Below are 11,624 nucleotides of genomic sequence, written 5' to 3' on the forward strand. Positions count from 1 at the left end.
GGAGGACAAGGTGGAGCGGAAGATGACATACACCTATAGGCCCCAATTTATTGGCAACAGAATTGAAGGAATATACGGCGCTCGCATGATGTTGCCGCCGCTTACGCAGCTCACAGCACTATTTCACAATAAGATGGGCTGTTTTTTCCATTGCGGTTAGTCAGTGACTTTTGGAGACGCTGCCGGTTTCCCAGCGCAAGCGAAACAGAAACGCGACATGGGTTGAAGAGATTGGGTACCCGTAATAAAGCACTGGTCACCTCCTTTAACGGCATCGTGTCTTCCCACTTTTTTATTTTGGATTCTTTCCCCGTTTTGAAGCCCCTAAGAAAATCCCTTTCCTACCTGTCCTCGTCCAGATTCAAATGGGTTGAGCAGACGGGATTTCATTTGTTTGACCGCGACTCCTCCTTCTCTTTCCGTTCTTCCGCCTCTCGATACACTCCTTTTCATCGCGCGGGGCCTTGGCAATTGAGATTTGAGATCCGCGACTTTTGTTCCAAATCCACACATGCAATGAGTAATCTCATCGTCGCCCCAGACCTGACGGTTCACGATACTATCGTTCTGCAGAACCTTATCGACGACATCGAACGCTACGACGACAAGCATCTCGCACCCACCGATGGCGACGAGGGGTATGCCAGTCAGGAATCCTTGGGTGAGAAGTCTAAGGATGATGAACGTGAGCTAGCTTTTCCATTCCCCTTCTGTCTTATCCAATCTCACATTCATTTTCAATCTCACTCTCACTCACTCATGCGTTTTCCCACTCACCCTCTCATTCAACATCGGCTCATTATTTTTTCGGCGAGCATCTCAACTAACAAAGAAATCCAGCCTGCCGCGGAGTTTCAGCCCAGAGAGACACCAAGGACATCCGCAAGCTGAAGGGCCTAAACGACGCAACAAGCCAAGATTTTGAGCCGTCCGTTTTCTCATCATTCGACCTGCGCGACCTCCCCCACAAGCTCCCAGCCGCCATCTATCAAAATGTCGTCGTCCCCTACGTCGCCTGGGGGCGCAAAATCGTTCGTCACGAGACAGACGTCATCATGCTCACGCACCTCATCCTCTACTTCACCCTCTCAGTACCGAGCGCCATCATGCTCTTCCGGAACTTCAACTACATCCACGGCGTTGTGCACATGATCATGCAGTTCTGGTTCACCGGCACATACACCCTCATGATGCATCAGCACATCCACATGAACGGCATCCTCTCCAAGAACTGGTCCGTCTTGCGCTTCTTCGACGCCGCGTTCCCCTACATTACCGACCCGCTCATGGGCCACACCTGGAACACGTACTTCTACCACCACGTCAAGCACCACCACGTCGAGGGCAACGGGCCCCACGATTTATCGTCCACCATCCGCTACCAGCGCGACGATATCTTCCACTTCTTGCACTACGTTGGCCGCTTCATCTTCCTGGTCTGGTTTGACCTGCCGCGGTACTTCTTCCGCAAGGGCCAGACAAAGAACGGCCTCAAGACGGGATTCTGGGAGCTCGGCAACTACGCCTTCCTGTACACCATGTACTGTCTCCACAGCAAGGCGACGACCTTCGTCTTCCTCGGGCCCCTCGCGCTCATGAGGTTGGGTCTGATGGTCGGTAACTGGGGTCAACACGCCTTCGTCGATGCCGACGAGCCGGATTCGGACTTCCGCTCCAGCATCACCCTAATTGATGTACCGGTAAGCATTTGCCAAGATGGATCCTCCACCCCACATGCCAAGAAGCACGATCGCTAACAAAAAATATCCCACAGAGCAATCGCTACTGCTACAACGATGGATACCACACATCGCATCACCTCAACCCCCGCCGTCACTGGCGCGATCACCCCACGTCCTTCCTGCAGCAGAAGAAGACCTATATCCGCGAAAAGGCGCTCGTTTTCCACAACATCGACTACCTCATGGTGACGGTCAAGCTGCTTCAGAAGGACTACCTCCACCTGGCAAAGTGCCTGGTGCCGGTCGGCGAGCAGATTGCCATGACGATGGAGGAGCGCGCGACGATGTTGCAGCGGCATACGAGGAAGTTTGAGGAGGCTGAGATCCGGGAAAAGTTCCGGGACTATAAGACCAAATGAGGAGGTCAAGTCCTGTCCTTTTCCTTTCCCTTTTCCTAAGACACGGCTTTTGGCACTTGAGTCGTGCCGGGATATTGAGGACCCTAGAGGAGGAATGTAATTCTTCCCGGCGGGGCTCTCACATGAGCGTGTCAGCATTTCTTCCTTTCCATTGCATACATGGCGCAAGCGAATTCTGAATAGCAACAAAAAAAAAGATCCGATTAGACGATAGACAAAAACCAATGTCTTGAGGGGCATACAATAGATTTGAGAGACTCTTCAGCCCTGCTGAGGCTTTTGAGCCATGCACAAATGCGTCATACCTTGATTCAGGCCATGGTGATGACGCCAATATTGATTCGATAGTGATCTGTGCAGGTTATCAAGGTTCAACCAGCTCCTCCTCAATCGGGACTGACGGTCGATCATTAAATGAACTAGCCAGGCAAATACCTCCATAGGGTCCATGGGTTGAGACATGGCTCATGGTCCGCAGTAACAGAAGAAATGTTGTTCATTTCCCAAGAGACAGCTGTCTCGGACGGTGCTAAACGTTCACTCTTCAACACTGCGGATGGTCCCGCGCGCGTTCCCCCTGAGCCCGGCTGACCTTAGTGGCATGCGGGGATGGGATGAGGTAGAATATGTTGGTGGTATTTGACATTATTGTCGTAAGACGTGGGGGGTATTACGTGGTATCTCGTGTGGTATATATCAACAGCACTTCCTGTCCCTTTTCATCAACGTTAGCATGAACCTATCATGAGGCAAGTCCATACTAGAGAACCAGCCATCAACAAGGTCAACATCCCGCGGCTCGGGGCCCCATTCTGCGTCGGTGAAGGCGCCGCCAGGCTGGTACTATCCCCGGGACTCGACACCTTCTCGCCCGTCGACGCGACTACGACCTCCCCCGTAGGATACTGCACATTGTACACAGGGGCATTCTTGAGTTCGACCGGCATGCCGAGCGAGTGCTTGCACGTAGGCTGGTTCGCAGCAGGCCAATCCAGCTCGCACTCCTCGTCGTATCCCCAAGCACACACCGAGTCGAGTGCGTTGTACAACCCAAAGTTCTTAGCCACCCAGCTGTCCGGCTGATCGAGGCAGCTGGCGAGGAAGTTCATGCTGTTGGACGCGCTGAGGGGCAGCTTCTTGTTCTTGGTCTTGAGGAGCTCCTTGCAGTCATCCGCCGGCAGCTCCTTGTATGTCATGGCCAGCGGCCCACCCGCGACGGGCGCCTTCTTCGCGGACTTGCCCGTGTATAGGTAGTTCCAAGCATCGTAGCTGACGTCGTAGGCGCCCTGGGACTGATCGATTCGGAGGAGCTTCACGGTGCGCTCGCCGTCAGAGGTGCCGTCGTCATAGGTGAGGGATATGCAGATGTTGTTGCAGTCTACGGAGCCAGGCCAGTAGGCGACGCGGTCGGTGTTGATCTTGCAGCCGAGGACGCCGACTGAGGAGGAGTAGCTGTCGTGGGGCGTCGCCCAGACGGTGCCGTCGGCGGCGACATGTTTCGGCGAAGATGCAATCAGCAGAAGAAGCGATTGCGACAGCGATGAAAGAGTGGCGCTGCGCATTGTTAGAGTGAGTGGCAAGGGAGGGGTCCCCGACAGGATGCCCCTTCCAAACTAATGAGTGACTTTGGTATAGAGTAAGGTAGCAATAATGATTGTGGCCAGCCGCAAATGCGGCCGATATGCGACTCAAAGGAGTGAGGTCATCGATGATCTGCAGCTTGCGCCGGATGGTGTGTGATGTTGGTGGTGTGTGGGTTGCAAAGAAAAGAGAGAAGATGGGGAATTCGGACCGCGAACGTTGGGCGCGCACACCCCAAGCCTCAGTGCATCCCATCCGATCCTTCCCCAGGGATTCCAGGCACAAGATGCTCATCTCATCTCGCTTAATTGGCGCTCTCGATTCGCCAAAGCGCCCGATCAGACCCGCCACGTGCCTGTGATGACCTTAAAAAAGATGAAACCTTAAATAGGGGTCCAAGGGACAAATCTGCCTTGTACACTGCGCAATTATGTCAGCACTCGCCAATTATCTTCCTTCCCTTCATCCAAGTCCATGAAAGGCATGCGTTGTCAAGTCTTTTATTGTATGCAAGAAATGGTATGAATGAGATTTCTCAATCAAGCGTCTTACTGTCTCAATTATCAAGGAGTTCAAAGGTGCTTAGGAATATTAGGTATGCACCTAAGGTACCTAGGGACTTGTCTTAAGGGTGTTCATAGATTGGAGGCATGAAGCGCTGGCACCCTCGTCCCGAGGGGATGGTTATAATACACGGGATAATGTATGCGTGGGTTCCGCGGGTAACCTGCCACCTGCTGGATTGACCTATTGACAAATATGTCAGAGTTTCTCAATATCCTATATAATTAGCATAATGTTGTCGCATCCGTCCAGGCAAGTCGTTCGTGATATCTCACCTCAAGTCAAGTCGCAGCCATTATTGCTGCTGGATAGAAAAGCCAACCCTGGAATGTAAAGCTGCACAACTTGAAATGTGAGACTGTTGGTGACTGGAGTCTTTGGGACTTGATCGAGTGCTTACCACTTGAGCCGATGTGCAAAGACAGCATCGGTCGCTCTTCATTGCTTAATTCGAGGTAAACTAATTGTTTTCCGGTCTCTACCTCATAGTTCTTGATTATGAACAGCTCCGGCTCGGCCGTGAGATCAAGAACACTTCTACATATGCCAATATTGAGACCGACGTTTTGATTGTTTCAAGTGGTCCCGAGTAAATTAATGTCTGAATCCCACATAGGGGCCGCCAAGTGATTGGGGCACCTACAGGGTAACTGACTCAATCTCTCTAACAATCTATCAAAGAGAGTTCTTCTTGAATCCTGATAACGGAGTGCGGATCTCTTAATACACTGCATATTTATAGCCTTTGCGGAATCCGATGAAAGCCTATAAATGGGGTATCGTCTGTCCTGTCAACTAGTATGTTATTCGGTCCATGCAATTCCACCACTTATACAATCAATTCACCAAATAGTATCAACTCTCATTTAAACACGTCACGATGCGTTTCTTTATCCTCGTCGCCCTCGCCAGCACTGCCCTTGCGGCCGCCCTGCCCGAGCCCCAAACGTGCAACCCCAACTTCAACTGTTGCACCTATACGGAGACAGCCTGCAACAACCGCGGCGACGCCTGTACAGCAACCTGCAATGTATGTGACTCCACCCATATTCAGTACTCCCCCAAAGACCCCTGGCTAATTAGTGTGAACTTCATAGGGCCAAAAGCGCAGCGGCTCCTGCAATGACTTGGGCAGCGGATCATTGTCATGCGACACACCTTAGGTTGTCGGGGAATATCTGGAAATACTAGGGTGGGAGCATCGAAGAATGATTGCATAGTGGCACGAGAGCGTTGAGCATTTGAAAGCGTTGGGATTTCATCACCTTCTCATTAGTCTATCGTCTATGGCACCGACCAATGATCGAGTTTCAGTAGGGATCACATAGGAGGAAGAGTCGCAAACTGTGGACTCAAATACACCGATGACTCTGCATTCTCTTTCCCGACTCGAACGCAAGACCCATTCTAAAAGTCTTCTTGTTCAATGAAGACCTGTCTTAAAATGCAGCACCTCAATTAAATCAAGGCAGTCACGGTTGTGGGAGTCGATTTTATTGCATCTATGAACTAATCGCACGTGCCACTATCAATTGACAATTCTTGAGTGTGTTATGTTCACATAGGTACATGAAGTGATAAACAACACTAGAAGTAAGTGCACTGTCTAGACTAGATACTTGCCGAAGAACTCGTTGAGCTTAGCCCCGGCAACCTCAACATTGTCATACAAGTCGGCATGAGTAAGCCCGTCAACAACGAATAGCTCCTTTGGCTCCTTAGCCTTCGCAACAGCATCCTCGCTATACCACTTGGAGGCAGCTTTAGTACCAGTAATGGCCAAAAACGGCCTCGGGCTGATCAGCTGGTTCCAGGCAAAGGCATCAAAGTTGCCCATGATGTCCCAGCTTCGCGGCAGGCAAATATTGGGGTTACGGGGGTGGGCGGCTGTGGCCCGGGCCGTACAGTAGTACGAAGCCAAGTCACGGAACGACTCGGGCATATCGGCAGAGGCGGTCGCCGGGTCGAACTCATCAGGCAACATGTGAATAATATCGACTTTCTCCCCGGTAACGTCGCTGTTGCGGTCTCTGGCCGCGGCCTCCAGCTGAGTGTGAAGGACAGCAAGGTTGGATCCGTCCTTGTCGAGGCCCTGACGCGCCATCGTGCCGGAGCAAACCCCGGCAGAGATGGAGACGGCCTTGATTCGGAGATCGGTCTGAGCGGCAAAGGAGACGTAGCCACCTGATGCGCAGATGCCTAGAACGCCAATCTTTCCAGAGTCGGTTTCATTGCGACTGACGAGGTACGTGACGGCCGACTTGATGTCCTCGACCCTCTGACCAGGGTCTTCGAGATAGCGCGGCTCTCCTTCGGATTCTCCTTGGTAGGCCGCGTCATAAGCGAGGCAGTAGAAGCCGGCCTGGGAGAGGACGCGAGCGTAGTGGGCGGGGGAATGTTCCTTAATCGAGGTCCACGGGTGGGCGATGACAACAGCTGCTCCCGAACGGTTGGGAGAGTTGACAACAGGAGGGTAGAAGTGTCCTGCAAGCTTGTAGCCGCGAGAGGTGAAGGTAACTTTGGCTGGGGTAGACATGTTCGTGGACAATGGTGTTTTTGAGGCTGTGATGAGGCACTGAAGAGTTGAGTTTGTGTGTAATAATGATGGTAATTAAGATGATGGGGACCAATGCTTGGGTGAGAACCGGATGGAATTTATAGTTTCTGTCTTTGGCTTGGTTTGACTGGCGGATAGACGAGAGCTTTATCACAAAGAAGATCCAACAAGCAAATGTCCCTCACTCAGTACAACAAATCTCACTTGTGGATACATCATGCGTCTGGGTGAAGCAAGCTAACTTGAGTGTGACTTGCATCAAAATCTGAAGATCAACTTAATTCCGAATTGCAGCCAAATCTTGCATTCTTTTTTTTCTAAGTCCGACAAAATTGCTGACGTTCTTGCTTACGCTGATCCAGACTGGATTGACGTCACAATTTGATGTCTTCGAGACCGAGACCGATACTGATTCTCATGTCTCAGGGCATGGAGGATCATCAGCACCATTGGGGAACTTTTCTTGCTGCCTCCTTCTTTGAGCGAGCACATAAAGAGATGTACTCTATACAAATTGTCGAACTTGGCTGTTGAGCCAAGAATTTCCGGTCTCCGTATCCACCAAGCACCTAGGGGTAACCATGGATCCGAGCGGAACTATGTTAAGACCGCGGGCAAAAGCAAGGCTCGGATTTAAGCAGAGTGTATCGAAAACCATAAGCAGAATGCATACAATAGTATTAGTTCAGATAGGTAGGTAATGACAGTCTCAAGGTCTGAAATGTGTGAAACTGGCTAAAGTACGGTGGAAAGGGCGTAAGTGGCAGCTTCCTTGACTAAAAAGTCATAAGCAAGGTGCATCCGGATACAGGGCTGAAACCATAAGCAGAGTGCATATGGACCGTTGGCGCTAACCATATTTGTGTGGCTGCCCCCTCCTGCTTCTTGCTGCTGACTAGCAACAAAGCCTCAGCACGTCATATTTCTACTTACCTTACCTTATGTCACAGTCACTCCTGGTGGAATTGAGATGAATGCTCTCGGCGTCATTCCATGACAAGTGAACTTTCACCATTATCTGACTCTCAGATATTCAATTCCGCAAGAACCCCCCAAGGTCGGGATTCTGCGTCATCGTCTCCATCGAAGCTATATAAAGTAACAGCACACGCGGCTATGACATATATACTAGGGAAAAGTCGTGTCATTCCGATTCTTATCTTGAGATCTTTCGAGATATAGACGCGCGGCTGTGGCCACGAGCGACGTAGGCCTCGACGGCGTGGCCATGGCTACCGGCTTTAAGCTTCCTTACCAAACCTCATGCTTTTAACCATGCGGACTTTGTCTCCACACACCTGGCAAAAGCCAAATCCGACACATTGTGGTTGAATCAAGGACTACAGGAAATGAGCAGAACATGTAGATTCTGGTTCTGAGGACGATGTCATTTACCTGGGTCGTTGATGAAACATCCTGTGAGTGGTTCGATGATGAGATGGATGCTATTTGGATGAGATCGCCTCTTTAGTCAACCGAAAAAAATTTGATCGATTCTCAAAACCCGTCCAAAGCGTTTTGTTCAGTTGGTGTGGTATTGCCATGCTGCAGCTGGGATCGATCGCTGAGCGATAAGGACATCGTTGTGAAGGCTTGGCCTGTTGACATTGGCGGAAAGGTCGAAAGGGGCTATTGACATAATACAGCGAAACACGTTTTCATTTATACCAAAATCACGTAGTCAGGTACAAATCTCTGACTTTTAGCTTGCTTATACGGGGGGTATCCGGGACGTCAGGCGGTACCGAGTCGACGGTTGAAAGACAAGTCCTGCCCAAGGAGGCCTTGAGACTTGGACCAGGCTTTTTTTCTCCCACTGCATAGATCAAGTTCCAGTGTAAACGCTGCTTTCACTTTCGGTTAATGGAAGAAGTGCTTCGCTTTCAGTTCAATGAACGGCGCTAGTGAAATACTGTTTGCTTGATACACATGCTTGTTGATTACTGTGTAACACGTGGGCTGTGGTTGATGAGGTGGAGCAAGGTCATAACAACAGTACTGTCGGATTGGAAGTCCAATTCGACCTCGAGGCAAGGGGCCCGCGCAGGGGCCACTTACAGACCATACTTACGAGATCTACGGTCTACCCAACCTCCGGTTAGAACCTCCTTTTTACACCTTACGCAGAAGTTAAATATATATAGATTTTGACCTCTTCGTCACCCACGGTTCGAACCATCCCTGTGATAGGAATACCAACACTGATCAGTGGTTAAATCCCACTATCGCAGATCAGCAAGGCATCTCGCAAGCAGAAGAGACGACCTCCTCGAACGGAACGCGACAGGAGAATCGTGCTACCTACCCGACGGAAAGCAGGCGACAAGACGCGAATCTCTACGACGGAACGAAGTAGAGGAATCGCAGCCCTTGACTGCCCACGAAAGGTCGACGTCCATCACGTCAAAAACAAACCGCAATTAAAGGAATCGCGAGAAGGCGACCAAGCTACCTACGTCGCCCTCACGCGATTTGTCCTACTCAACAATCCACGGGCGGCCCGTACGCCAACAGAGGAAAACAAGCGAAATCACCAGATTCGCCAGATTAGCAAATCCACCGCAGATCTCGACCATACGACGAAACAGGCCCAATTAGAGGATATAAAAAGGCACCTCAGGACCACAGAAACAAACTTTCAAGGCAATAGGGTGTTCAGGTAGGAACCAGACCCCGCCGGTAGCTCCAGGCGTATTTCTTAGTCGAATCCGAGGAGGCTACCGGGATCGACGGCGATATCGCCATCATCAAGACCGACTTCGAGATTCCAAGGTCAAGCTTCCCCTTCTCACCTACACCCACCACCCCTCGGCTATTCCGAAAGAATAAGAGCCAGGCGGAGTTAAGACGAGGAAGGAAGGGATTCAGAAGCATCACAACGCTCACCCCGTAAAGGGGTATGAGGTACTCAATTCTTCAGACTACACATCCTCGCCGAGCTACGAAGGCAAAGAAAGAGCCTATTACCCCAGTTGGCACGGGAGAAAGCCAAAAAGACGTCTGAGGAGAGAACACGAAGAAAGGGCCACCGGAAGACCTCTCTTATACGATAGGGTACGCCACAGGAAGAGAAAACCGTCAACAAGAAACATAGCGGCCAATTCAGAAGACCAAGAGCAGATGGTGACGAGGCTCGCCGCAAGGAGGTTGGAGGCCGCAGGAAGCTCCCAGACCCCGACAAACACGGCGAGCAACGACAGTACGCTGCTACCACGACCAACAAGCGGATCTGACACATCCCCATCAAGATCAAACACGCCGGCCCCTACAAACAGAAGCACAAGCCAAGGGACGACAAGGGGCGAGTCAGCACGCAGAACGCACGGAAGGACTCCCATCCCAGAAGATTAGGTTGAGATTAATCCGGAGTACTGGGGGAAATGGTCATATCGAGACTCAGACCACCCCAATGGCGAGCAAATTAATGCGGCGTTAGTCTTCATTATGGAGATGTACGCCCGCAAGGGGCTCGAAGGGCAACCCCTGTTCTACAGAGTCGTAGACGACCTAGGCGACTAGAAAGATAAATAGTTCGCCAGCGCTAATCCCGGTATCGTCAAGGAGGTAAACAGATTCCTCCACTGCCGAGGCGTTCTACCAGCCCAAGGGGCAAGGCGAAAGGCCCACAAGACACTCGCAACGACAGTAGCCGCAGAGGACTTCACGCCATAGGACCAGAATCAGATCGACAGAGCAATGTCAAAGTACGAAGAATTCAGCAGACAAATGAACCAACCGGACTTTCTGCTAAAGATCACCAACGGTAACATCGCGGCGCCCAATCTAGCGCAGACAAGGGGGATCACACCGGAGGCGCATCAGACAACGATTCCGCCCATCGCGGTGACGACCCCAACAACAATACCAATCCAAGGATTGATCCCAAGCACCCAACAAAGTACGAGGTCGACAATGCAGACACCACCCAATTACGCTACCGCACAAGAAGCACGCAAAGAGAACGATCCAGCGGTAGCCAGCACAAGACAGTTCACTGACCTAAAGAAGATCTTTCCAAAAGAGAAATTATACTCAGGGGGGAGATATGAGGTCCTGCAAGAAACCCTCACGATATTCTACGACTACTGCGAAAAAGTCGGCATCCGAGAACACCAATATCATTCGGTAGTCAATATCATACTGACAGGGAAAGCTGCCGAGTACTACTATCAAGCGGTGCGTAATATCGATCGAACCGACTTTCTCAGCATCGTTGACACAATCCGAAGTCGATTCGAGACCCAAGATAGGAGCCTCGAGCTCCTCTCGGAGCTGAGGGCATTGTCATTTAGCTCTATAGCCAGAACAATAGAAGGAAAGTCGAGAATTGAGATCCTCGAGGAGCTCATCGACAGGATCGACAAACTGGCGAGGACGCAGCCAAATGAGGGGACCAATGAGCGAAAGGTCGGTTATCTATGTACGGCGGTACAGAGGGTACCAGAGGCAAAGATGACTCTACATCAACCGCCTAAGGACTACGAGACGCTGTGCTCGAGGCTAAGGTCCAGCTTCAACATCGAAGCCAGGATACCAAATCAGACTCACCTCCAATCTCACGAAGGCCCTCACCAACAGCACTGGGTGGACCGCACGTACAATGGCAAAGGAAGAGAGGCAAGGTATGGCAACCGCCAGGGGGGAGGAACAGACTCCTCAGGGGGGCGCTGGTCCAACACCAACCGAGCACCGCGGAAAGGGAAGTGCTTTATATGCAAAAAGGAGGGTTGTTGGTCAAGCAACCACTCTGATGAGGAACGCGCCAAGTCGTACGACCAATACAGAAAGGCAAAGGGCACACAAGGCAAGACGGGCCATGAT

At 51.1% G+C, this 11,624-nt stretch overlaps 4 protein-coding genes across 4 annotated transcripts; 2 read left to right on the plus strand and 2 right to left on the minus strand.

Moving 5' to 3' along the window:
• Positions 1–191: 191 nt before the first annotated feature.
• BDP55DRAFT_677774 (fatty acid desaturase) lies at positions 192–2,399 on the plus strand. The gene is made up of 3 exons (XM_060575939.1): positions 192–685; positions 841–1,700; positions 1,775–2,399. Exons 1-3 carry the CDS (start codon positions 517–519, stop codon positions 2,099–2,101), a joined length of 1,356 nt encoding a protein of 451 aa, XP_060424876.1. The 5' UTR covers positions 192–516; the 3' UTR covers positions 2,102–2,399.
• BDP55DRAFT_677777 (uncharacterized protein) lies at positions 2,400–4,039 on the minus strand. The gene has a single exon (XM_060575940.1). It carries the CDS (start codon positions 3,661–3,663, stop codon positions 2,830–2,832), a length of 834 nt encoding a protein of 277 aa, XP_060424877.1. The 5' UTR covers positions 3,664–4,039; the 3' UTR covers positions 2,400–2,829.
• A 1,087-nt stretch (positions 4,040–5,126) lies between these two features.
• BDP55DRAFT_732807 (uncharacterized protein) lies at positions 5,127–5,409 on the plus strand (the record flags this gene model as incomplete). The annotated part of the gene is made up of 2 exons (XM_060579992.1): positions 5,127–5,276; positions 5,344–5,409. 2 exons carry the CDS (start codon positions 5,127–5,129, stop codon positions 5,407–5,409), a joined length of 216 nt encoding a protein of 71 aa, XP_060424878.1.
• Positions 5,410–5,852: 443 nt separating this feature from the next.
• On the minus strand, positions 5,853–6,850 carry BDP55DRAFT_619054 (Alpha/Beta hydrolase protein; the record flags this gene model as incomplete). Its single annotated transcript, XM_060571310.1, has 1 exon — positions 5,853–6,850. Exon 1 carries the CDS (start codon positions 6,780–6,782, stop codon positions 5,853–5,855), a length of 930 nt encoding a protein of 309 aa, XP_060424879.1. The 5' UTR covers positions 6,783–6,850.
• Positions 6,851–11,624: the final 4,774 nt, after the last annotated feature.

The sequence above is a fragment of the Colletotrichum godetiae genome, assembly GCF_030913485.1.
Source record: "Colletotrichum godetiae strain CBS 193.32 chromosome Unknown BDP55scaffold_53, whole genome shotgun sequence".
Classification (NCBI taxonomy): Eukaryota; Fungi; Ascomycota; class Sordariomycetes; order Glomerellales; family Glomerellaceae; genus Colletotrichum; species Colletotrichum godetiae.

Coding starts and splice junctions, on each gene's coding strand:
- BDP55DRAFT_677774 (XM_060575939.1), top strand. CDS start 517: ATGAGTAATCTCATCGTCGCCCCAGACCTGACGGTTCACGATACTATC. Junction 686..840: donor GAAGTCTAAGGATGATGAAC/GTGAGCTAGCTT, acceptor AAAGAAATCCAG/CCTGCCGCGGAGTTTCAGCC. Junction 1,701..1,774: donor TCACCCTAATTGATGTACCG/GTAAGCATTTGC, acceptor AATATCCCACAG/AGCAATCGCTACTGCTACAA.
- BDP55DRAFT_677777 (XM_060575940.1), bottom strand. CDS start 3,663: ATGCGCAGCGCCACTCTTTCATCGCTGTCGCAATCGCTTCTTCTGCTG.